The 27,698-nt window shown below is 43.9% G+C and overlaps 1 protein-coding gene across 6 annotated transcripts in view; it reads right to left on the bottom strand.

Annotated features, from left to right (window-relative positions):
• Positions 1–27,698, bottom strand: part of ENAH (ENAH actin regulator) — a 91,186-nt gene that overhangs the window by 12,263 nt on the left and 51,225 nt on the right. For 2 of the 6 annotated variants that reach the window (XM_035722276.1, XM_035722277.1), the window contains exons 4-11: positions 22,669–22,753; positions 8,412–8,794; positions 6,492–7,286; positions 4,182–4,477; positions 3,149–3,294; positions 2,938–2,995; positions 2,267–2,315; positions 587–653 (exon numbers count right to left, since the gene is read on the bottom strand). In XM_035722276.1, coding sequence (XP_035578169.1) covers positions 587–653; positions 2,267–2,315; positions 2,938–2,995; positions 3,149–3,294; positions 4,182–4,477; positions 6,492–7,286; positions 8,412–8,794; positions 22,669–22,753 — 1,879 coding nt within the window. Of the gene's footprint in view, positions 1–586; positions 654–2,266; positions 2,316–2,937; positions 2,996–3,148; positions 3,295–4,181; positions 4,478–6,491; positions 7,287–8,411; positions 8,795–22,668; positions 22,754–23,167; positions 23,180–27,698 lie in introns of all 6 variants that reach the window. The other 4 variants (XM_035722279.1, XM_035722280.1, XM_035722278.1 and 1 more) reach the window with 3 other exon arrangements.

Below are 27,698 nucleotides of genomic sequence, written 5' to 3'. Positions count from 1 at the left end.
GGTTTTATTTTGCTCTCTCTTAAACACTGCAGGCATTTCTCTCCAGCTGCTTTTCAATTTAAAATATAAAAGTTTCTTTTAAAAACGACATTTACAAAATGAAGGATGTCATTGACACTACTGGGGAAATGTGAATATGTTACATAATACCATTGTTCAACGTTAAATTTCTTGAGAGCGACAATGGTACTGGGGTTACACAGGAGGATATCCCAGTTCTTAAGGAAAATGCTGAAGGATTTGCAAACTGCTCTCCAACTCTCCAGAGGAACCTGTGTGGAAGGGAGGCGGGCAGAACTGGTATCTGGGGAATCTGGGTTCCTCCACTACGCTCTCAACTTTTCTGTAGTTTTGAATTTTTCAAAATAAAGAAATTGGGAGGAATAAAAGCTATCTTAAAATTTCAGACAACCTGACTCACAGTAAGCATCCAATCACTAGGAAAAATACGATGGTGCTCAGTGGTCTCCAGCAGAAGGATATTTCATCTGCTCCTTTGTACTATTTCAAATCTACCACTGGAGTTTGGAGAGATTAATTTCTTTTTAGATACATATGTAGCATAAAAGTCAGAAAACAAACATACCTGGAGATAACAGGTGACTTGCTGCCATTCATTGTATTTGTTCTTTCCCAAGGTTTCCTGGTTGGTTCTTTAAAAATAAGGAACATAAGTTACAAAGTATCCTATGTGCTCCCAGAGTTACTTATTGTAAAACAAATAACGAAATACTAACTAACATTATACATGTTTATGTAAGTAATACAAATGAAAAATTTTTAATTACAATTCTGAACTTTAAAATCTGTAAGGATTCTAATTTGTACAACTTCAGACTTTAAAATGAGAAGACATTAGTAAGCAAGTGTGACAAGCCCCCTGGGAAAGCCACAGGCCGCGAAGTCTCTGACACCGGAAGCCCACACACCAGGAGATGCACGGCCTCTCTAGCAAAGCAGGGCTCCCTATTAGAGATGGAGTTCTCAGCTTGGGGTCTGCATAAGCTTCAGGGAGCACATGAAATTATGAGCAAATCTGTATAAAAATACGGTCATCCCCGGGGTGAGGGGGCGGATTCATAGTTCTTTTCAACTTGTAAACGGTTCTGTGACCCTAACTTACAGTGGAGTTCTACAGTATCAGCATATATATTAATTTTGGCTTCTGGAAGAAAATAAAGCTGTTACAGTAAGTAGTTCATAAACCAGAGAATTTTTAATGAAAGTAACATCAACAAACTGATCTGAGTCCTATTTAGAGGAAAAACAATTCACAAAGTCACAATATTAACCACAATACAGCCATCAAAATATTGAATAATCACCATTCAATAATGAGAATGTGAGACTTTTTTTTCTCTTTTGGCAAATGGGTTACAATCACCAAAACAGAAGTTTTTTTTAGAATTTCTAAACAGTGGAATTCTAGAGGTTGCTGGTAGTCTCCAACTCAAAATGGGTAGGAATTAACATGGACATTTCTCTATAAACACTTCTCATGGGCCATTCTAGGTATTAATTCATCGAAATTACCAAATTTATTATTCACGTCACGTCATTTCAAATTAGATAAAAAGCTGAACAGGTAGACCAACTCTTCACTTTAGTCAACACACAAAATGGCACCTCACATCCTCGTCACAGACGCCATGGTCAGGTGCCTCCAGGGAGACGCACTTTGTCCATATTCTACGGAATATACTCGCAACCTAGAGTCCTCAGTATCAGAAACCTCGCTGAGTTCAACACCACTTCCCCAAAGCTGTAACGAGGCTTCTTTGCTCCTTACAAATGAGAAGCTTTATTTCCCTGATTATCAGTATTACCCCAGGGCATGGCTAAAAGGATAGCGCTCTCCATTTGAGAATGCTTTGACATGGACATCGGTGCTAACTACCTGCTCACCTAAACCTCACCTTTAAGAATCCCGGACTAAAAGGACTTCCCTTTCATCTGATGATGTATGTCTCCGTGCTCTAGTGAAGAATCTCAAATCATCAACAGCAGTACACATGGAATGTGTAAAAATTATGATTTTCAAAGAAAGAATCATCAGGAAAAAACCTCTGGGTTTTAATGGATCACTCCATCTCACAAAGGCAGAGGAAAAGCAAGTCACTGCTTTCAAGTGTGAACGAAAACTTTAACGCTTTCATCACCAGGCAGGCACCTGGTCCCAACATGGGTAAATGGGGCATTTTTTAATTGAGGAGTATTAATATTTCGAGAAGGTTCATAAAGGTTAAAATAGACCTCCTGAACTTACCGGGTGTACTTGTCAATGAGGCCTTAGAAATTACGGGCTCCGAATCTTCCTAAATAGACAGAAACACTTATTAATCACATGGCACCCGCCAGAAACCTGGAGCACAGACTCAGGGGCTCACATGCTTCCATGTCCAACACGCCTGCTGCATTTCCCACTGTGTCCTTCAACAGCCTCCTCTCCCTTCCACTGCAGCCCAGACCTGCATCCTCTGTCCCCCATAGACTCCCATCCTCCTGACCGCACCAGCCACCGCTACTGAGCCGGACGTTAGCGACAGGCGGGAGGAAGGGTGCCGAAGCCCAAATGCAGTGGGGAAGCAACAGTGGGCACACAGCTAATAACCATGGGGCTCCTAGGGGATTAGTCTAATTCGTTCCTTCTCAACGCAAGGAAACGGAGACCCTAAGAGATTCAGGATATCGAGTGAAGGTACAGCATTTGCTCCACAACTGAGCTCAGTGCCTTCGCCGCGGGTCCCCATGCCCCGCCAGTCGCACACAGAAGGCTATGAAAATGTGATACATCATGCTCGAAACAAGCCATTTCTAATACGTGAAGAGGTGAAATAAGGAATTCTAAGTTCCACCTAATCTCGGATATCGCTTCCTGAATGAGCTACGCCTGGCTTTCCTGTTTCCAGTTGCAGCAGACTCTCTTTATGAACTTACGTTTTTGTCCTCTTTTTGTTCTGTTTCTATTGTTGATCCCTTTTCAGCAATTCTTCTCCTAGAAAGAAGGTAAATCAGATTTTTAAAAAATTCATCTCTTAGTATAAAAACTACTCTGAAAGGGAAGAACTGCATCTAGTTAAATTGCACTTGAATAAAATGAACCCAATCCTCTCAATTCCGAACGTGTTCAACATAGTTTCTCACTCACCTCCTGGCCAGCAGGGCACTCATTTCTTCCATTAGCCCACTGCCTCCTAAAGGAAGGGGTCCATTCCCACGACCCGTGTCTGACTTCGATGAGGCCGGGTTCACACCAATGGTAGTCCCTCCACTTGGTAAAGGGGCATCCTCCGTCTTAATGAGAATATAGACAGATAGTAAACTCCTGTGTTTAGGACATTAATTTCAACAAAAACATCCAAATATTATTTTTTAAATCTTTTTAAGAACCAATGGCGTGATTGGCACTAACTTTATATTAATCATTGGAAATTCCATCCAAGTTTACATCAACAATAATGGAATACAACATTACCACATGCCTCCGCCCTGTTCCATACACTGAGAAGGACATGTCACTCTGGTGGCAAAAAAATGCGTAATCTGCAAAAACATGCATAATCCAAAACTAATCTTGAGAAAACTATCGGGGAAACCATACTGAAGGGCGAGCTCGCCAAAGTCAACCTCACATATGAAACAGTGAGGAACTGTCCCAGTTTTATGGCAAACTCGGGATGTCACAGCTAAACGTACTGAGTGATCTTGGGCTAGAAAGCTGCCGTAAAGGACAGTGTTGGACAATACGTGACATCTGAATACATTTGCAGATTAGAAGAGTCCATCAATTAAACTTGCCAGTCCTGATCATTCTCCAGTGGGCATGTAGGTGAGCGTCCCTGTTCCTACAGACCACACGCCCCAGTGTTCAGGGAGACGGGAGACGCGGTATGTCTGACTCACTCTCAATTCAGACAAAAAGGGAGAGTGTGTGTGTCCCGCAGAAGGAAATACATGCATACAGAGAAGAATTGAGCAAATACGGTAAAATGTGAAGTGGTGAGTCTGCGTGCTGGGTTCAGAGAAGCTATATTCTCTCTTGAGTATAAATTGTCTCGAATTTTTTAATCAGTGAAGTAACACAGGGTTCATGAAATGAGAAGACAGTAAATCCGCTATCCCAGCTACTGAGGGAGAATAGGCACAAGCAGAAAAGCACAGAGACGTGGAGGTGCATTTACCCGGGACACTTTCCTCAGTTTCGCTCCAGCGATGGCAGCCGCAAGTCCAGTCAAAGGGCGATTGTCTTCAGACGCGGATCCGGCAAAAAATCCAGATGCAGGGAGCGGCGGAGCAGGAGGCGGAGGGGGAGGGGGGGGCGCTTGATTAGGAAGAGGGGGCGGAGGGGGCGGGGGCGGAGGCCCCGAGGCGGGGAGCGGAGGGGGGGGCGGAGGCCCCGGGTGGGGGGGCAGCGCTGCTGGAGCCGGGGTGGGGAGCGGAGGGGGGGGTGGAGGGGCAGGTGGTCCCAAGACAACGCCTGAGAGAAAGAGATGTTAAATAAGACCGTCAACAACACAGCCGCGGGCGCGATCTTGTGGAAAGGGATGCAGGATGCCATGCTAAATTAAGTGGCCTCAGACATTTACTACCTATTAATGAGTTCCATTTAGCATAACGTTTAAAGTCTAGATTGGTGTTCAAAAGATACTAAAATGCAAAGCAAAGTATCTAACATCTTACTTCAGTGTTAGAGCTTTATTAACAGAACTGTGAGACAGTCACCTAGCTACATCTTTGGGGGTTCATGGGGCCGTTTAAGTGCTTATAAAGTCTGTGATGGAGGCGGCGCCCCTGAAGAAGCAAGCCCGTGTGTATGACCGCAGTTAGAGCTGTTGGAAGTAACAGACCCCCAAGAGTCTGTGTGAACCTGTAAAGGTTGAGACCCTTAAGCCTACCATAGTGAAGACCGGTATTTAGGCGCTGACAGATGGCCGCAGTGGCTGGACTGAGAACAGGAGGGAGGGGCGGGTCCCCAGGTCAGCATCTTCAAAAATGTTCTACCTTTAACCCCAATGTATACAGAATCACTGAAGTAAAGGAATCTACTAGAACAAAGTACAACCTGAAAGTAACTACCAGAAATAATTAAACGATACAGAACTTGAAGTTCCTTTTAGTCTAGAAGACAGGGGTAAGAGAGAAATGTCTCCAGATCCTGTAAAATCACAAAGAGAGTGAACGAGAACTTACTCAGTATCAGAAGACCGAGCTAGTAGGCACTCTCCCTCCTTGAAGTCTTTTAAAGGGGTATTTTAGGACAAATAAGATGTTATTTGCACACTGAGGGGCAATTTTTTGAAACTGAAACACCAGCAGCTCTTAGAGGAACACAGAGCAACGGACTGCCTCCCTCCCTCTGGCTGTGGGCTTGTAAGGGTACAGCAGGTGGGTCACGGAACGTTGTCAGGCTCACTGTGCCCCCTTGTCCGGCATTACCATCACGTGACACGAGTCTGCACGTACTAGAATTCTGACTCTGTTTAAGCAAAATCGATGCATCAACGGGAAAAACATAGACACAGCAATAACAGGTCTTATCACTTATCCTAAGAACAAAGATTTTTTTTTTAAAGAAGGGTACTTAATTAAATCCAGGCTATGACACCGTTTCTTTCCACATTCAAATTAGTTGTCATATTCCTTCCTGTGATTCTTGCTAAACCCTATCTTTGAAAAAAAGTGTTGCCAAGTGTCTTCTTAGTCACTTATGGAACCAGGTCCTTCTCTACTTAGAAATAATTCAAGCTTAGACGATTACATCCTCCCTCCCGTTACCATGACGGCCGGTTGGGGCGAGGGGAGGCAGTGGGGGGGGTAACTGTGGAGGGGGCTTGTTCTCTTCCAACTGTCCCTTCAGGCCACTACTTCTTGTACTCCTGGAGCACGGAATCCCCTGGGGCGTACATCAGGCCTGCAACGCTCCCCACCCCTCGTGCAAAGTAGGGCTGCTCCTCAGGATTTGGGGTGTACCTAGTCCAATGTGGGAAGCCCAATACAGGAGAGGCCAATATGTAATAGGGCCCAAGAATCAGAACGGTTCAGGAGGAGACTCAAGGATGACACATCTCATGACTTCAGTTGGGCACCAAATAGCATCTCTCAATTTCCCACAAAGTAAAGGAAGACAAGTTAGGCAGACCATGTATTTATCGTGTAGAGAAATGTGTCAAGTAACGTCTTCCTAGTGGAGATTTACAGGGAATGTGCTGCGGAGGCCCTCAAATGCCGAACACCCCTCTGGCTACAATACTGCGGAAGACACGAAAATCCAAAGCAGTGCGGACGCTCCCCACCTTGATCCTCCGACCACACTTAATCCAGCAGAAAGAGCCTCACTCATCTTGGACTTGTTTAAGTTACACAGGGTTGGGCACAGTGACACAGGGCTGTTCACCTACCAGAACCACCCTCCCCGTGCCTCTAGGCAGTGACCACCGCGGACACACCACGTTTCCAGGGTGCGCTGTCAGTAGCAACAACGGAATCCTTACCCTGTTGGGCTGGAGTCTCGGCCGGCTGAGAGGCTGCCTGCAAGCCTGGCTCAGAAGCAGAGGAGTCCCCCAGCACAGAGTTTAGAGGAGTCTCCGCAGAGGCAGGGGCAGCTGCAGAGGGAGAAGGGAGAACACTAGGCTTGGATGAGGGAGTTGAGGCAAGAGGGGTGCTTGGAGGAGGAGAGGCTTGCGATCCACAGTGTGAGCGCGGTGCGAGGGAAGGCAGCGGAGGTGGAGGCGGCGGCGCTGCTGGCCCTGAGGTAGGCGGTGGGGACACCGGACACGGGACAGAGTCAAGCGGCCCATTGGGTGCTGCTGGTGACGGAGGCATTGGGGGCACAGGAGAAGAGACACAAACAGGAAGGACAGGCCTCGGACCGGTCGCTTTGCCTGGGGGGCTGCTAATCATTACTGGAGGAGACGGAGGGAGGGGCGCGACAGTGGAAGTAGACCAGGCACAGGGCTTCGTAGCCGGAGGCTGAGAAGAGGGTGTGTTCGCAGGAGAAGGAGGCCGAGAGGTTTTGTTCAGAGGACGAGGAACTGTAGCGTAATGGGGAAGAACGGGGTGGAAGGCTGAACCTACAGATGCAGCAAAACGTGTCGCTGAGTGTCGAAGTGGTGGTGTAGGGGGTGTGGAAGGAGGTGGCAAAGCGGTCACTACAGCAGAGTCAGGAGTGGCCTCCGACACTGGAGCTGAGATGACTTTAGCATAGGATGGAGGAGGTGCCGAAGGAGGCTGGCAACTGGCATACTCAGGAAGTGGCGCGCTATACGGGGAGCTGTCGGAGGATGGAGCTGCACAGAAGGTGGGGAGCAGCAAGGACAGGGTAAAAAAGGAGAGAGAAAAAGGGAGCTAGTAAAGCGACAAAACCAGCATTCAGACAAAATGTACACATGCAGACCACAGCTCGTACCCACGAACTAAGCACGTGTGCAAGAACTGACCTCACCCGACAACGTGGGAACTTGTTCGTGCATTTTGAGACCCAGAGGAGGAAGAACTCAGTTTTCTTTTTAGCTGATAAGCACACGGATAAATTAAATGGCTTAGCTTATCCTTTGCACGAACAAGACTGTATCTTGAGTCTCATTATTTAGCCCACTAAAAGGACATTAAAATTACATGAATAGGACCACAAACAGAAGCCTACGTCTGCTGGTCTTTTAAGAACAACAAATAGCGAAACTGGTAAAAAGTTTTATAAAGGGCTAGGAACCCCCTATTCGATACTTATTTGTGGATAAGTGTTGTTCTGCTGGCCATCACCCCAGAAAATAATTAGGCAGTTAAAAACAAATTATTGCAAACAACGAACCAATCGACCACACCAAGAACCATACTGAGACCTTTGATACAGGCCATATGGAATAGAAAAATTTCTTAAATCCTATTCCAATCAATGTCAATTTTAACGTATGTCTCAAACTTTCAGTTTTCTCTTAACCCTTATGTCTTTCAATAAATTCCACCAGACTTGGGAGATTTTCACTAAAAGTTTGCAATACTGGGACATCCATAAAATACTAGTCAGCTGTAGAGAGGGTATTTCCCTCCTCGAACAACTCTAGAGTGCCGTCAAGCACACTTCTTGAATCCTATAGGACTCAGGACAGTTTAAGCAGCCTCCGAAGGATCATATATTCCTAGTTCACCCGATATAAAACATTTCCCATAAAAAGACACTTGCACTTTACAGCCAATTTAGAGCGAGTCAGAAGAATTAGAAAGCCGGACCACACAGAGCTTTCCTAAGTCTCCAAGCAGTAAGTGCCACACAGAGAGGACTAAGAACTGGCAAAGTAGCAAGTGCTGCCCGTTTGCCCTGTCCGCCCGTCCTGCCTGCCTGCACCCCCCGCGCCGCCCCGCCCCCCGCCCCCCGCCCCCCGCCCCCGCGGCAGAACGAGGCGCGCACTTCTTACCAGCCGACAGCCTGCGCTCCCGCTCGCGCTCCCACTCCAGCTGCTCCTGCCGCTCCTGCCGCTCCCGCTGCTCCCGCTGCTCCTGCCGCTCGCGGTCAAGCCGCTCCAGCCGCTCGCGGTCAAGCCGCTCCCGGTCAAGCCGCTCCAGCCGCTCGCGCTCCAGCCGGTCCTGCCGCTCGCGCTCCCGCTGCTCCCGCTCGCGCTCCAGCTGCTCCTGCTCCAGGCGCTCCCGCTCCACGCGCTCCCGCTCCACGCGCTCCACGCGCTCCCGCTCCACGCGCTCCACACGCTCCCGCTCCACACGCTCCAGGCGCTCCCGCTCCACGCGCTCCCCGCGCTCCCCGCGCTCCAGCTCCTTCTGTCGCTGCTGCTCTTGCAGCTGCCTGAAATTTAAATACTGAAAAAATCAGAACTGTGCAACAAGGGCCACTCACCCAGTCCCTGAGATGAACCTATGCGCGCCTCGGTCGTGAAGCAGACACAAAGCGGCTGGATCCCGCAACCCACATCTGCCAGTGAAGAAACGGGACACACATGACGGCGACGTAGCCAGACCATCTGCACAGGACACTGGCGTCTCGCTCCACTCTGCACTGTTCATGGGGGAAGTGCTACAATAAATGAAGGCCACGTCCTTGTGTCAGATGCTCCTCTGAGGAAACACCATGGCTGGCCACAGCCGAAGCTCGACAGCAGTGGGCATCGTTTCCTTTCGAGTCCTGTCCCTACTGCAGCTGAAGGATCACTACCGACAGGCCGGCTAGGGGAAAAGCTACCGTATCTTGAGATTCTGGATACATGGCTCCAAACTGTGCTCAGGCACGGGGGCTGGGCTCCCCAGCAGCCCAACAGATGGGAATTCCCTTTCTCCTCTCCAACACCGAATGCGATCACCGTTTCCAATGGCGGCAGCGGAGAGCCTGCTCCCAGACAGACGACCTGCGTCCTGCCCTCTCAGAGCGCACCGAGAGACACGGCCGCGCGTGCTCTCCCACTGGCTTGCTCGGGACAGAATCATATTCCCTACTCACTTGAAGAGCTCCTTTCTCTATCAAAGGTAATAACCCTTTGTCACAAACGCTGGTCATAATGTACTTTTAACTTTTAGTATGGCTTTTTAGGTGCCTTTGATTTTTAAAGTTTCATTTAAAAACCGTAATGTGTTAACTTTGTTAAAGTTGTGATCTGGCTTGTAACTTTTACATAGAAAGTCTAGTGCTGGTATTCCTCTACGTGACCTGCCTTTGCGATCTTTCTTGGCCCCTTCTCACAACAAGGTTATATGATTACATGTTTTTTACAACAAAATCCTTAGTTCATATGAAATTCATCTTGGGTTTGGGATGTGTGGTACTGAGTGAGCTACGTCACAGCACCATTTAGAGTCGCTCATGGCCCTGATTTAGGATGTCACCTTTATGTCGGTTAACAGTTACTGAAATTCCAGAATGTTTCGGTTGCTGGATCTGTTTGTTTAGTACAGCACCAGTACCTTGATACTTTGACATCTGAAATAAATATCTAGTAGGGTGCAACTATCCTCATCACTCTTCTTTTTGACTTTTTCTAGATGGTTCTCAGATACTTAGCTTCTTCTGGGTAATTTTCAGGATCACTTTGTTAAATTTACCCCTTCTGCCAAGACCTATCCTTCTCAATCCTATTTAACACTTTATTAAATTTGAAGATCAATGAGAAAAACACTGTCTTTTAATCTCCTTGTCTAAGAATGTATGGAATGTCTCAGTATTTATGCAATTAAATTAAAAATCTTTCACTCTAGGACTTCAAACGCCGTGATTATATTCAAACCTAAAGAGGCCCAATGTATATGGCTCTGAAACATACAGTCTGCTTTTAACTTCCATACATGTACGTAACAGAGCAAGCAAATGTCTCCAAGTACCCACTCGGACCTAAACGACAGTCTTGCTATAAAAGTTAACTCTCCCCAAAATAAAAAACCGCCCCATGTTACACATAACATATTTCATAGCATTGTGGGTAAGATTAAATGAAGCAATGCCTTAAAAATCTCTTTAAAAAGTCCCTGGGGCATAAGAACACTCAATTAATGTGAGCTACAGTCAGGAATTTCACATAAGGACTTTTCTTGGACTGGCTAATAAACCGCTGGGTCCCTGGAGAGGCAGACCTAAGTGACAGAGCATGGATGGCCAGGCTTTGTCCCTCCCAGCACCACCAAGAAGCCACTAAGATTTCTCCAGAAATCTCTCCCTTTCATGTTTCCTAAACAGACTATAAGAAGGAAAAAGCCCACTTGACAAGTGAGCCAATCCCCCTTGTCTCAGAAAAGCAGGAAGGCTCTCTCCAGGCCTATCCCCGTCCTTAATGGTACCTGCATGGGGGGGGCGGGGGGCAGCGTGCCTAGAGCAGTACTCAGTGCAAGCAGTTGCTGGGTCACATACCGGCTACAGAGTTTTAGGGCAATGCTGCCAGACAAAGCACCAGCTACCACAGCTTCTGAGGGGTAACAATATTGCTTCAGGAGTGAAGGCAAAAATTTGGGGTATTCACAAGGATGTTCTCAATAATAAATCAGAGAAGAGTTGGTTCTTTTTGTAATGACCTCTAATAAATGAACTCGGCTGGGACTTACATTTAAAACACACCGTATGTGTCAAAAAATGCGAGCCTACTCTATAATGTGATACTCGAAACAATCTACGTGGTCCAAAAGGGAAAGATACACCAGAACTATTCTAATTAGAATATACCTCTGTCCAGAAGCTAAGGGAAACTGTTTAGCTTCGGAGTACGACAGCTCACCAAGAAACCTAGGATGAAAAGATACAAGTTCCTAGGCCCTTTTCCGTTTCCATGCCACCTCTTTCGTTTTATTCTTATCAACATAATACAGGTACATAAAGCTTATTAACAAAAACCAACAGTTAAATTGCTCTAACCTTCCCACCCCTGTTTCCAATTACTGTCAACTCTTCGGACATTTCTTTTAACTTCAGATACTGCCTACAAGTAACTCCTATGGCTCCCTCACCACACCCAAGCCTCTCCCAGCACAACCACAGGAGAATACACATTCCTGGTGTAATCAATATTCAGAGTCTACATCATTAATACAGCTACACCATATAGTATCCTAAGACTACACTGCATTTCTCTTCTTTTCTTTATTTAAGTAATCTCCACACCCAACGTGGGGCTTGAGCTCATGACCCCAAGGATCAAGAGTCACACGCTCTTCCAATTGAACCAGCCAGGTGTCCCACACTGCATTTCATATTGACATTCTTTGGTTTGATTTGTTTTGTTGTTGTTTTTTAAATATTTTATTTATTTATTTGACAGAGAGAGACACAGTGAGAGAGGGAGAAGCAGGCCTCCCGCGGAGCAGGGAGCCGGATGCGGAGCTCAATCCCAGGACCCTGGGATCATGACCTGGGCCGAAGGCAGATGCCCAATGACTGAGCCACCCAGGGGCCCCTTTGTTGTTGTTTTTACCTCCCAGCTCACGGCCACTCCTTCAAGTAACACAATGCTTTTATCACAAAAAGTAAGCTTAAGCCATAGGCAGAAAGCCAGGTCTCTAAGAATTATTGCATAACGACATTTACAGCCAGGGAGTCCTGACTTAGGAATATTATTCCACATGTCAGAGCATAATATTTATTCGAGGGTTTTCAGTCTTTAAAGATCAAGAACATCTCCTGATGTAGGAGAGGAGTATGAGGCCAGCGAGATTCTCCAAGTTCACGGACAGTGAGTGGAGCAGGCAGTTCATACAGCTTCATGAGATTCTGCTATTTTCTTAATTTGAAGGGGAAAAAAGGAGGTGATAAGAGTCCCTGGCTAATCTTTAGCCTGCTCACTGAAAAGATGCACATCTAAATATATTTCCCAAAGTAGTGTGTCAAAAAGAAAATCACAGGCTTACAGATCTTTAGTAGCATGAATAATTGCCACCTAAATTGGACAATATATAAACCTGACATTTATGTTTTGACCTCTAAAGCAAGACATCTGTATTATCTTTTTAGGGGACAGTTTCCAAGTTTATAAACCCTACTTTTCTTAGAAACATCACTGCCGACTCACAGACAGGAAACGCACATGACTCTTCTTCCCAGAGCTTTGTCTACAACTGTTCTTACTCACCGTTAGAACCATCTGAAGACTTTTTCAAAATACAAGGGCTTGAATTCTGAACTACGCAAAAATTCTGCCAGACTAACTTTTAAGCTAGGATATGTGTTTTACATTAACCTGAAAGTCTGAGAAAAAATACATGTTTTCAAAGACAATTATAGTGCAAATGACCAATATTATAGCCACCAAGAGCATTTAAAGAACGTTAGAAATAGTTCCTCCCACCACCAAAATACCTATTTCCTCGAAAGAGCTATCCCCAAATGCAGAGATGCCCAAAGCACTAGCCAAAGATAATAGCTTTTTCTTAAATACATTCAGACATAGATTTAGTTTATGTAGATGCAAAGACTTCTTGTTTTTAAAGCAAGCAAAATATAATTAAAGTTTAAAAATACATTTCATTCAGTTTTACCTATGCGGGAGAGTGTTAGGTAGGTCAAGAATGATTTAAATTTTGACTCAATGAAGTAGGGGAGAGCAGACTTGGAAAACGATCTGAGTTGATAACATTTAGTAACACTACAATGTTCCTGACATTTGTCAGGAAAAAAAAAATTACATGAATACATTCTGATCACATCATGTGGGTATCTCACTTCTCTATTAGCAAACAAACAAAAGGAAACAAAACGAAACAAGACAATCAAGATGTAACCTTACAGGGCCTGTACTTACAGGAGGAGGCGGTCGACTCTTGGTCCATCCTGCCTGTGAAGACCAAGTGGGGGGCTATAAACCCTCATTGCTGCCCTGCTGCTTGGGTGCTGGGATGACCAGTCCCCTTTTATAACTTTCAGGTAGTGGTGCTGATCTGCTAACTATTTATAGACATTAAGTAAATTGAGCTCTATGCTGAGACTAAACACAGGACTGACTCATGTTTCTTAAATATGTTTTTCATCACTGTCAGAGAAGCCAAATATTAATAATATGAGTGGACACCAAAAACTGATATTAACAAATGAAACAAAAATGAGTAGAAAACCAAGCTATACCACCATCATGTGACGAAAGAAAAGGTACAGGACAGATTAACATCCAAAGGAAACATTCATTTCTTCAACTCGAACTCACCCTCATTAAAGTAAAATAATGAAAGGTATAAAATACACACACAGTAGGACAACAAAGCTTGTAACAGAACAGGAATCCCTTCCCCGGGAAGGGACCCTCCCCGCTCCTGATTTCGCTCTCCAGAAGCAACTACTTTCAATCTGGTACTGACACAGTGATTTGTTCCAAGCGGCTTCTTCTTAGTCCCCCAGACTGACACGTTATCTACTGACGTCCTACTGCACAAAGGAGACAGTTCCTAACCCTCTGACCCACAGAACCTCTTCCTCACTCTTCCAACCAAACCACACCGCCACTTTGGATACCTCAACATTCACTTAGGTTATTCATGGCTGATCACATTTACTTTTCAGAGCAATTCTTCTTGCTCAGGTGTTAAAAATTGCTATTTTTTTTCCATTTGATTCTTTTTCTTTACACTAGCCCTGCTTCACCCCCTAACTCTCCATCAGAACTGTAAAGCCTCTCCAGGTAGAGCCTGCTCCATTCCACTCCCCAGCTTCTGATGATGGCTGATAATTCTTGGTATTGCTTGGCTTGCAGATACATCACTAGAGTCTCTGCCTCCAACCTATGATTTTCTCCCCATGTCAGTCTCTGTCTTCACAGGGCCATCTTGCTTCTGCACCCTACTCCTCTTCGAAGGACATCAGTCATACTGGATTAAGAGGGCCCACCCCACTTCAGTATGACCTCATCTTAATAAACAAATCTAATTTCCATACAGGGTCACACTTTGAGATACGGGGCATTAGGACGTATCTTTCTTGGGGGACACAATTCAATCCATAACATCCCTCATCAATACAATTTTGGAAATTAGAAAGTGGATGGCCATTTTTTAATCTGTCACATTATATAACCGATGTTCTTCAAAGTGCAGCTGACCTTCCTAAACAAACCAGATTCTAAATATGTTGTTTAAACGTTTCTTTAGTAATTAATTTCCCTTTTGGAACTATTTCAGAAGCCACAAAAAACAACTTAAAGAATAAGAATTCTTAGCTATTAATTAAAATAACCCATTAATAATTTATGGTTCTGAGCAAAATTCCTATCAAGTTTGTTATACATACCCAACATATATATGCCTGAGGAGCACATTATTCCTAACATTCTCTCCCTACCCATCACCTTCTATTTGATCACCAAGTACAAACCACGTGCCCGCCTTCAAAAATCAACTCATAATACTCCTAATGGCTTACCTAAAAGCAGTAACAGAAATACATCATTTATTATAACATGAACCTTATACTAAAAATAGAGCTGCCCAAGTCTTACAGGTGAATATTATGATGCAAATGAATCTTCCTTTTCATTGCCCTTTTCAATAATGGTGTAGAAAAGAGCCAATTTAGGGAGCCAAAGTTAATAAGGTCACAAAATCAAAGTTGGCCGAGGGTACTGTACTGTGCCTCTGAAAATAAAACCAAACACAAGAAAATTTATTTCTGTATAAATAACCACATGAAATAAATTTTGGAAATAGAATCTAGTGAAAACCCAACTTGTGAGCAGACCGTGCTGCATACCCGGCCGTCACCGTGTGTCCCTGGCTGCAGACCACGGCCCAGCCACGCCCTGCCGCAGAGACAAAGGCCAGTGCCAAGCACCTGGGGGGCTCAGTGGGTGAAGCGTCTGCCTTCAGCTCAGGCCATGATCCCAGGGTCCTGGGATCGAGCCCTGCATCGGGCTCCCTGCTCTGCGGGGAGCCTGCTTCTCCCTCTCCCTCTGCCTGCCGCTCTGCCTACTTGTGCTCGCTCTCTCTCTGTCAAATAAATAAATAAAATCTTTTAAAAAAAAATTAATTAAAAAAAAATAAAAACATACTCCAAAGTGTCTTCTTCCATGTAGGGTTTCACGAGGGGCAAAAACAGATCCTAAGGGAGGTAGGCCAAAGGAGAATGGCATTTACCTTTCTCATACTTTGAGAATACTAACGTGTTAAAAAGTAAGGTGTCTTTTTATTATACGACAAATTCAGGGAAAAAGCACTTTACAAGCTGGATCCAACCTACTCGTCTGACCGTCAGTCCCATGTCACAGGGCTGTCTGCACCCTGTGCCCTTACACATCTGCTCTTTCTGCCTGGAATGTTTCTCCCTCCCAGGACCAAAGTTCCTACTGCACTTCCTCTTCAAGGCACGGCTTCGAGGACATCTCAGGGAAGCCTCCTAGCGTCTCCCAAACAGCACAGACAGAAAAGCCGGAGCAGCATGAAAATGGCGTGTATTATCTTCTTTAACTGTCCCCCAAGCCATACAAACTCATATATTTTCTGCCTCTCATACCTAACATGTACAGATACATGAATTCAGTACCAGAAACTTCCTGGCTTTTTCTCAGAAACCTTATTCAGGTCTCTACTCTCAAGGAGCCTGTAATGTTCACTGTGGAGGCGAGACTCAGCTGTAAACTGAATAAATGGTAAAATGTAAAATAAGAGAATGTGTGACGAAGTTGTAGGAGTTCAGAAAAGCAGCCCTCGGTACACCTGGAGAAGAGTCTACAGACCACGACAAGGCAGTCAGAAGAGGAAAAGCCAAGGGTGGTGCATTGAGAGGCAGCCCGGAGAGAGGAGACAGACGCGCAGGGGGTCCTCAGATGTGAGCAGGGCCGGCCCTTGGGAGCACTGAGGGCGAAGTGACGCGGCAGGACTGTCTGAACTTGTATTCAAGTCTCCCCCTACTCCCAAGATTCTACTGGAATTCCAGAAAGTCCTAACTGTGCATAAACAAACTCATGACAAAGTAGAAAACTGAGGGGTCGGCAAGCAGACCAACTCTATCATCAAGATCAGGAAAGCAGGAACGGCAGAGAGGAGTTAAGTCTAGAGCTCTTTCCTCAGTTTCCGTAGACAAGTATATCCAAGTGCCCATTCAACATCTTTACGTGGATGTCCAATGAACATCTCCCTCTCACATTCTCAAAGTTCACCTCTGGTACGTCCCAAGGGAACCTGTTCCACTCACAGTCTTCCGCATCTTGGTTAAGCACAACTCCATCCTTCCCATTCACTTACGTGAAAAGCCACAACTCCCCCTTCTCCCATACCGCACACACCCCCCCCCCAGAAAGTGCCAGAATCTGCCTTCTCACCACCTCTGTGACTTGGCGGAAGCCACCATTACATCCCGCCTAGTTTCTGTTAACAGCCTTCTTGGTTTTCCTGCTGGGCTGGGCTGCGCTCACCGCCCCGCGCCTGCCTCCATCTGTTCTTCTCCACGGGCTAGTCTCAACAGAGCAGCCAGACTGATGATTAATATGGTAAGCCAAATCATTTCTATCAAGGCCATTCAGGGGCGCCTGGGTGGCTCAGTCGGTTGAGTGTCTGACTCTTGATTTCGACTCAGGTGAAATATGATCTCAGGATCCTGGGACTGAGCTCCATGTCCACACTCTGCAGAGAGTCTGCTTGAGATTCTCCCTCTCCCTCTGCCCCCTCATTCTCTCTTCCCCTCTCTAAAATAAATAAATTTTTTAAAATATTTTATTTATTTATCTGACAGAGAGAGAGACACAGCAAGAGAGGGAACACAAGCAGGGGCAGCAGGAGAGGGAGAAGCAGGCTTCCCACAGAGCAGGGAGCCCAACGCGGGGCTTCATCTCAGGACCTCCAGGATCATGACCTGAGCCGAAGGCAGATGCTTAACAACTGAGCCACCCAGGCGCCCCTAAAATAAATAAATTCTTGAAAAGAAAAATTCAATGGTCCCTCTTTCTCTCAGAACAAAAACTGCCTTCTCTGCAATCACTGGCCAGGTGCTACACAATAGGACTCTCCATTAGCTTCAAACTCACTGAGCACTCTCCTTTCTGTTCTTGCTCTCTCTGCCCAGGCCGCCGTGGCCTCATTTGTCCTCATACACACGTGCGCATGTGCGCACGCGCGCACGCGCACACACACACACACACACACACACTCCTGCCCCAAGGTCTTTGCACTGGCTGCTCCCTCTGCATGCAAAGCACTTCACCCAGACACCTGCTTGGCTAGCTCCTTCCTTGTGTCTTGGTAAGACCCACCCTGACCAGCCTATTATAACCAGCCTCCCCCAGCCCTCCACCACACACACTCCCCTCTACTCAGCTGGGCCTCCTCCCAGAGCACCAGTCATCTGCCATGTCTACCATTTACCATCGGATGGGGTAAGGCTGTTTCGGTCCCCCCCACCCCATCCCGGTGTGTCCTAAGCATGGGGAACAGTGCCTGGAACCTCCTCGCCGCACTGCAGAGCGAAGGCAACCACAACCAGAACACATACTGAGAGTAGCTGAAGCGCATGTGACAAGAGGAACCTGGGAGACCTCCCGTGAGGCCTGCAGACACAGAGGACAAGAGAGGGTGGCATGGCCATCATCAGACTGATTAATAAACTCACACCTTGTCTGAAGAACAGTGGCATCTGCCAGCCCTCTCCTCCCCAGCCTTAGCTCAATGGATGGGATGGTACTTCCCAGTGAAGACTGTTTTCGAAACAAACTCAACACGCTGCCTCGGGTGAGTCAGGGCTTCCGGTGGAACTAGGGGTAGCTCAGCATTTGTGGGTTCCCCACCCTTGTACCCTAAAGGAGAGCCCGCCAGTCTACATGCTCCACCCACTTCCACAGACCTCCGGGCGGCCCTCCTGCTCAGGGAGGAACGTGCCCAGCAGAGACCTTGCCTCCACGATGCAAGAGGAAAGCCAAGCCAAGGACTGACACCAATCAATCTCATCTGTTTAGAAATAAATGGACCACTAAAGATGACCAGATATTTGAATAAAACCAGTAAAACAAACAATTCAACTCTATAGGAAGGAGATGATTCAGGCAAAGAAAGAGAAATAGGAGAGGCTTAAGATAGAATCATGAATTTGGAACAGGGTGTTAAAAGGGAATAATTACAAAATAGAAAAAACTCTTGGAGATTAAGATTCATCTTCCAATAGACGATCTACTACTGCGTTGTCCCCGCTGGGTGGCCGTGAGCCGTGCATGTGGCTCCTGAGCATTTGCAATGTGGCCTGTCTGGACAGAAATGTGCAGTAAGTGTAAAACACATACCAAACTGTGAAGACTTGGTATGAAAAATAGAATGAAAAACACCTTAGCAATTTTTATACATATTTCATGTTGACATGATAATACTTTAGATAGACTGGGTTAAATAGAATATATCATTAAAATTAATTTCACCTGTTTCTTTTTTACTTTTGCTAATATGGTCACTAGAAAAATTTTAATTACATATATGGCCCATATTGTATTTCTACTAGAAAGTGCTGGTCTAGAATATATCGTTAAAAATATCGCCAAGAATACAGAACAAAAGAAGCAGCAAAAAATGAGAAAAGAGAAGTATCATGAGGAAATAATCCAGAAGGGCCAGCATTTGACTAGTAGGAGTTCCCAAAAAAGAGAACAGAGAAAAGAGAGAGAAGAAATGTTTAAATGGCTGTTAAGTCTTCAAATGGAAAAGGTCCATTAAGTACTGAGCTAAAGAAAAAAAATGCGGGAAAAAGAAACCACAAAAACCAAAAACTTTAGCTAGTGACCTATTCCTGAAAACCCAGATTACTGTGGTTGACAGGTTTAAAGGATTCCAGAAGGGGTGGGGGAACGATCACCTGCAACATAAGGACAGAGCTAACAAGAGATGTAGAAAGCTGGCCAATATCTAAACCGTGAAGCGAGAAAACCTGCGGATGGGATGGAAGCGCAGGGACGGGGTGTCACAGAGCGAGGAGCACAGAGACTGCTCAAGGGAAGACGCAGGTTCAATCTGAGAGAGAAACCAGCAGCAGGGCTGAAACAACAGCTATTGGAAGCCGGCCGGGGAGGTGGACAAATCATACTTCCTAGTGCGGGCGGCGGGGATCAGCAGCCCCCGGCCATCACGTGACCATCAAGAACCAGGAACAGAATCATATTATCTTCATGCTATGGAAGAAGCCATCAGAAGTACTAAACGTAGAAATGGTTAGGCGTGACTCATTCTGGGGATTAATAAGAAGGGAAGGGCACAGCTGCGTGGCAGGTGACCCTCCCCAACTTATGCTCTCCAGTGCCATATGCGGGTCTACCACGTGCAAATGACTTTACGAACTGATCTGACAGTAATAAAGTGGGAATAGCTGAAAGGGGTCTGGGTTAAAGACTGGAAAACCAACTAGAAAACACTAGCAGTACAGAAGAGAACATATACTGGAGAAGCTATTAGTCACGAGAGTGTCAGAAGAGTAGATCCAACAAGCTGTTAGAGAAAGAAGTCACAGGGTACACTGGGACAGGGAGGGTGAATGAAGAGCATTACAGACCTCCCACACAGAAAGTATGGGAGAAATACTAAAGAGAAGAAAGCATATGCACATGAAGAATGACATCATAAAGGCTGACACTGCGGTATTCGTGGGACACCCGAATGCGTGAGCTCCACGAAAGGAATTCTCACTGCGGATCAACTGTTGGAACTGAGAGGGCCCGTGACCCTCAGAAATGACACACATAAATGCACATCTACCTGCATATCAGAAGGGTGGGGGCTGGGGGAAAGAGGGCACGTGTCCACTGCTGTCACCCAATTCTCGAAAGGACCCATGACACTGCTCCATTTTGTGGGAAATATCTCACTGATCTCAGATGCAGAGTCACAGCTGTCCATGTGGAAGCCACCAGCAAAACACAGTTAAGAGGAAGCTACCACATGCAACCCAATCACCAGTCCATCAAGGCAGACCGTGTACAGAGGGAGGAAAAGGACAGCTCATGAGCACGCTCACGCAAGAAGCCGACGGGGCTCAGGGAACAGGGCTGGCAAGGAAGAGCCTCTGCATGACCGAAAGGAAGAAAAGCAAAGAGGCAGATGTGCACGAGGAGAAGAAATCTCAACTAGAAACAAGTCAATGCTGGAAGCAGCACTTCCAGGAGATCTGAGCAGACACAAAACAGATTTCACCAGATAAAAAGGGAAATGGGTGGAAGAGAGAGAAGGGAAGGGACAGAGATAAAAATTAACACTGAGAGACAAAGACAGTGGTCTCTGATAGGTTTCCCTAAAACAAAGAAGAGGGGCGCCTGGCTGGCTCAGTCCGTGCAGCAGGTGACTCTTGATCTTGGAGTCGTGAGCTCGAGCCCCACACTGGGTATAGAGATGACCTAAAAATAAAAAATCTTTAAAAAATTTTTAAAAATGAAAGACTCTGTGTGTGGCCATGGACAGAAAATAATTTCAAAATTTACACCCACTTTTCAGAATTTTGGATTTCACTCTTTAAAACAACTGAGTTCAAGTCTTGAACTAAGTAAGTAATATAAACAACATCGAAGTTCCAAGCCCTGTGGTACCTTCCTACATACAAGCAGATAAGCCTCAAGTCCAGGGGGGGCTGCAGGGCCAGCCAGCACGGCGACAAGACCAAATCAGATAGTGGGCACAGCATTTTCACAGCATTTAGTAAAAATTCACTCAATACTCATTTCCACTAAAACTGCAAGTTGCAAGTTGCGCACAACCTCTGCGCAGTGGATCACCCATCAGAGACCCTTAAGCCAGCGGCTCCCTCCGCTGGCTCCAATTTCTATTCTGTACTGTCCTCAGCAAGCAACTGTCCCAGGGGCCACCTGCTTGCCGTGCCATGATGCCAGAAATTATCTGTTATGTTTGGGTTCTCTCCTGGTTCTTCCTAGCTTTCTACAAATGTGATTCCCAATAATACCATGCTCATTTTTTTTAAAGATTTATCCATTCATTTGAGAGAGGGAAAAAGAGAGAATGCGAGTGGAGGGAGGGGCAGAGGCAAAGTAGACTCCCCAAGCGCAGAGCTTGACCTGGGGCTTGATCTCACAACTCCAGAGATCATGACCTGGGCTGAAACCAAGACTCAGATGCTCAATGGATTGAGCCAACCAGGTGCCCCATGATCATTTTTTATTAATTACTTTTCCGTGTGTGTGTGTGTGTGTGTGTGTGTGTGTGTAGGGGGGCAACAGAATCATTACAATTTCTAACTCTTGGAATTGTTCTGGTGTGTTTAAAACACTCAATATAGAATCGAAATTCTATCTTTTCAACTTTCCTTATTTCTACAAAAACTTAATTTTATTTGTATCTGTTATAGCATCACTCCAAAGAGTTGGATAGATTTTCATCAAATTTGGGGGCTATTTCTGGAGCGACTGAACTGAATATAAAAGGCTGTGACAAAATCAAAATTCATTTCGGGAGGGCCTTTCCCAAGAGCTAAGCAGTTACACCCCAAAGCAGCCAACACAGAACATAGTAGAGATCCTTCTGTCTGTCTGTCTGTCAGGGGAACATGACACACATATCAAAACAACATGGAGAATCTGAAGAGTGTTTCAAATGTGAGATCCAAATCCAAGGTCACAAGAAGAAATGCTGGCTTGCCATGGAGCAAATGCTTGTCAAATGGAAGAATCCATCTATGTGGTGGTTATCAGCTCTCTAAAATAAGACAGGTGACCTACTAGTGGTAAAAAGCAACATCAACATCTCCAAAAAGTTTTCATTTGTTTAAAATGGGACAACTGGTTTAACTAACTCAATTTTCATTACTGTACGTACCTGAATTTTATATAACTATTTTGTTATGAATTTGGTAGCTTATACTTCAGAGACTCCACTAATTCAGAAACAACTATACCTAAATGAGGCTGTATTCGAATTTCCAATGTATTTCTTTATAAACTGCACTGAAGCAACGAGATAGTATTATTGACCGCACCGAACCAGCAATTTAATCATAAACAGAATGAGTTTGTATTCCATTACTAAGCACTACGGTAATATCTCAAGATCAATGACTTCTATGAACAGCCAACACGCCTTCAACTTTCTAGTTAAATTAGTTATGTGAAAGCCATAATGACCATAGATCAATTTATAACTGCTATAAAAATAAGACTCCTTGAAGTGAAAGTCACTTTGTATGCTGCTAAGTGACTTTTAAACGGCTGACAGGACATAATCCACTTTTGATATTAGGATGCTCACACGCCTTCTGCAGTAGAAAGACAAACTGCAAATAACAACTTATAAAAAATTTACCTTCTCTGAATTTCCAATTCTTCTTGTGATGGGCCATTTTGAACTTGGGCAGGTAGCTGAGAATTTTGTCTAGGCAATGTTGGCCCTAAAAGGGAGGAAAACATTACAGATGAACATTATCTTTATAGTTAGCTGGACAGAGGAGATAAAATCATGAGAAGAATAACATAAAACCATCACATATTTACAAATGTATCTTCTTTGTCATTTAGCAAAATAAAATATAAGCTTTACGATAACACACAGCAAATGAAAGACTGCAACATAATACTGTCATTACCTCCGAAAGGCTTACTTGAAACAAATGGAAAACATCAACAATAAAGGAAAAATAAACATTTATATATGAAGAGCTTGAGGAAAACAAGTGTTCAATGAGCATCTGAATAGGCACCTGAGCTGGACGTTTCTAAGACAATGAGACATTCTCTTTGGGGTACTTATTCATGAAGTGGAGAGGGAGAACTTAAATGAAAAAAATCGGAATTCAAAAACTCACCTAAATAGAACACTGGAAATGAAAAACAGGAGAGAGAGAGAGCATGAGAACCTTATTACTAGGATGAAGAATGCTAATGCATTTATCAAATTTGCCCAATTTAAGCTGCCATTTTTATTTAATGGCTTGGCATTTCCAGCACTAGTGAAAACAAACATTTACTAAACTTCTATATATAATTAACCTACTTATCTGAATTTTTAATGTAACAGAGGTAATCCTAATAACTTTTCATTTGGGGTTAAAACAAAAACAAAAACAAACAAAAAAAACCACCCAAAAACCAAAAACCTACATCCAAACCAACATGGCTCTGTCACAAGAAACTAAAGACCATCCATTCCCACATACCATGTGCAATGCAGACCCATTTTTACCATCTTATAACAAATGCCACTAGATATGCGACATTTTAATGTCACTGGATATAAAAAATTAAATGTGTCATGAGAGAAATAAATACTGGACCTAATATGCAAAGCCTAGGGTTAAAACAGAACAATCTTGAAATCTAAGCCAGTAAACAAGAGAATCCAGTAAACAAGTAAATCTAGTGTGCCAGCAAATGCCCCTAACAGGTATCTTCAAAGTGTTTTGTAGGCTGCTAGTACTAGAAACAGGTAAGAGAGAAATGCTTCTGTGTACTAATTCAAATTCTTGGTAAGTCTGTGCCATGCTAGGGAAGTAAACCTTGCAGCTACAAGGATAAGGTTCCTGGCAATGTTGGTATGGTACTGGCATATCCCAAATTTGGAAAAACAGGTAAGTGGATCTAAACTTACCTACTGAATTTTTTTTCTCATCTCTTTACCCATTTCTAGATTAATCATGTAATTTGTCCTCTAAAAGACAAGTTACATGACAATTACAGTGATGTATTTCATGAGATTACCTAAGTCTGCTATTTTGAAAACCACATAAAGGAAATATTAAAATATATTAATCCTATGTCATCAGCAACAACAAAAAATCAAAAAGCTTTTTAAATTAATGTTAAACACGCACTTAAATTTTTGAATAAATGAAAAGTAGAACTTGTCTAGTAAACAGGCCGGAATTCTTTCCTTCTTTTGGAAATGAACATACTGATGCACAAACTGACTGTCATATTAAGCCATATACTAATGTCTAATACTCTTAGTAGGAAAAGATGTCTTTGTCTCTTCTGGCAGAAGGAGGGACAAACAGAAGATTGGGGGTGGAGAGTAAACTTGAGAAAATACAAACGATTTCGGGGAAGTATTTTTATATCCAAAGTTACATTTATCCAAAAATATTAAATGTGAGCATTTAGCCTGGGCAACTCATGAGACCATTCTGGCTTAATTATTTTTTAAAATAATGTTTATTTAAGTGAAAAGCTCATACTGCTCGAATAATTAAACAGCTGGATGCCACAGGGTTGGAGAGACTTGTCCAGCACCCATCCCAAAAAAGGACCCTAACATACTGCTTACATCTAGCACAAACATTTGTGACCTCTACAGTGATACTGACAGATGAAATTCCCCAATATAAATCTAATGTTTTAACTCAAATAAAGGGTGTCAAAAAAAGTTCAAAAAAAGGGCGTCAAAATTTCAACTCAATCCTGATTTTATTAAACAGATTAAAAAAAAACTAACAGAAGTTTGACTTAAAAAAAGTTTGAATGAGAAGAAATTATCTTTTTTAAAAACAATTTACAGAAATTTTGGATTTTTTAACAAACTTGTTTTAAAAGGTTTTAAAAATGTGGGAAGTACTGTCTGGGTGATATCATTAAAAAATTAATCTACCACAGTTTATTCATGCAGCTAAAAGAGGAAAACTTAAGGAAGATCCTTTTAAAATGAGGGGAATTCTGGTCCCAGAAAAGCTCTTACGAGTGTTTCCTACATGGTTCTTTGTGGTACCGGGCAGCTTGTCTTTCCACAGACACCCCCTCTGTGGTGGGCCGCAGAGGAGGGGCCTTCCCCTGGGGTCTGTATTTAGTGTACCTGTATTTAGTCTGGCTGTCTTGTCTGTTTCTCCTCCATCAGGACCGTAAGTCACGATAGTGAGCACACCAAAATTCATGTGCATTTCAAAATAATGTAAATACACCATAAGCACTGAATAGAAGAGTTCGGGGTCACTTAAGAACTCCCAGGACACAGTTTCATGTTTCCTTCTGGTCACTCTGCGGGGTCACATTCAAAGGGTCGATACACCAACATGAGGCTCACAACATGAAGCAGCAACTAAGAGCAGTCAAGCCTGCCTGCAGCTGTTGTTGTTTTCTGCACTGTAACTATTACCTCATATCAGTCATATTCCTAAAAGAGTATCTGTGTTCTCACAGAATCCAAAAAAAGGCACTTTCATATCCGGTGGGCAAATGACAGTATTGCTACGAGCATCATGTGGTAGCTGACAGTTCTCTTTGGGGAAAAAGGAAACACGCGAGCCTGCCTGGTCCCTACTGTGGTGTCATGAAGACAGTAGATAACTTTGAGGGTTACTTTCTCTGTCTTATTACCAGAGCTGGAGACAAGGACTGATATTAATCTGTCCTGGCTAGAATTCATATAGCAGAGACGTAACTTAGTTTCTAATAAAGAAAATGTGTCCATGTCACTGATAGGTTCTCTATAAATGATGGAAAGCAGAAGAGAGTGTCTCTCGAATCCAGGAATGAATGGCATTTCAGTCTTGACTTAATACTGAGTTTTGGCTAAAGCACATTGCACCTGCTGTCACATTTTAATTTTCACAAATCTGGTTTCACACTTAGCCACAGACTGCTTAAAAACACAGGACTAAAAGACCAGGAGGTGTTATTATACACAATACAATCAAGTGTAAACTTAGCAATGTGGTAATTATATCACTGTACACAGTTAAATCAATTAAAGGTAATAATGGGAAAAATCTGCTTTTTAACACATTATTTTACAACTTAAAAATTCACCTTTATTAAGGGCAAATCAATCCTCTCTGCAACTGGGTAAACTGTATCTATTATTCTGCATGTGGAACTCAACACAGTAAGTAGCAAAGTACAGAACATCAAGTAGGTTTTCAGAATGAACTAAAAAAAGTCCTAGTAACACCAATACGAATAAACTCATGGCTAGTTCAAAAGGTGGCCTAGAAGAGCCCCCAGGAGGAGGCCAAGAAGCATCACTAAGAGTCACTGATTAAACCCTAGGGAGCAGGGAGTTATGAAGACCAGCAGCATAGGCTCACTGATGGGACCGTGTCGCCCGGAACAAGCCGAAAATGGAACTTTAGGTGATTAAGAAATACATCAGAGTTTTCATTTTTGGAAATTTATAACACATGCTTCTTTGCCTAAACCAGCAGTACATAAATTTTTAAATAATTCTAAAGAGAATTAGGTAAAGAAACAGTATCAGAAATACTGAAGAATCACATCAAAAACTGAGTCACATGGATAAAGTACATATACACAGCTAAACTGTTTATATAAAATTTTAGCAGTATTATCACTTTATAATTTTCTCTCTCATAGAATAATCGGGCCAGTCAAGGTAAACAGGAGTAAGAAATATATACATATATATATATATATACACACACACACACATATATATATATGTCAAAAAAAAGTTCTAACAATTACAAGTCATTTTTTGAACTTGGTTTTTCAAAACAGAAGGTTTTAGAATCAAGGATAAAAACAATTCAGAGGAAGGTGTGCGTGTGTTGTGTGTGCGCGTGTGTGCGTGTGCGCGTGCACACAGCTCTATCCCTGTGTAAGGGCAATGAGCATGCACCTGTCTGACTGAGTGTGACTCAGGGCAGCTAAGGGACGTCTGCGGCTCATGCATGCAAACAACACATCCGTGTGCGCGCGTGTGCACAGCAGTGCAAGAGCGCTCTGTAAGCCCAAGCTCACTCCTCACCTACTGCAGAAAGAAGGCGGTCACTGAGAAGCCAAGCCGGGGAAGCAGCAATGGTGCTTCCGCCTCACGACACGTGCGCCTAACAACTTCACTCAAGTGGAGCAAAAGCTCTCTTAAGACACATTCACATTCCTCAAAACATACTAAGGTAGATATAATTCTGTCCCTTAAATTATAAATTAAAAGACTGTTTCAAACAAAATAGTTGAAAACAAAAACGAACAAACAAAAACCCTTCTCGTTCATGTTGCAAGAACTGCAGAAGAATTCATTCTAAGACCCTCATCCTAACTACACCCTCACTAAGAAGTCAACTCAAAAGCTGACCGAATCACCTACATGAACCACAACAGATAGAACAACATAAAACGTAGCTTGCTGGATACCCCTAATACCACAAGCCAGACTATGGCCTACAGAAACAAAAGTTATGGAAATGTGCAAGTAGTATGTACCACAGCTTGAAAAAGTAATGTAAACATAATGTTGCTTACCACAGAAAATACATCGCAAATTAGTGCTGTCCTGGGTAGCAGCAACCTTGCTCTGGGCTGCAACAGACACCTTGGTGTTAGAAGAAGAACTTCACACAAACTAAAAGGTGCTTTGAAAGGTTCAAAATGTTTTTATACATACGTCCT

The sequence above is a fragment of the Zalophus californianus genome, chromosome 10 (assembly GCF_009762305.2).
Source record: "Zalophus californianus isolate mZalCal1 chromosome 10, mZalCal1.pri.v2, whole genome shotgun sequence".
Taxonomy (NCBI): Eukaryota; Metazoa; Chordata; class Mammalia; order Carnivora; family Otariidae; genus Zalophus; species Zalophus californianus.
Note: the sequence above shows the minus strand (reverse complement) of the source record. Positions and strands in the feature narration are given on the sequence as shown.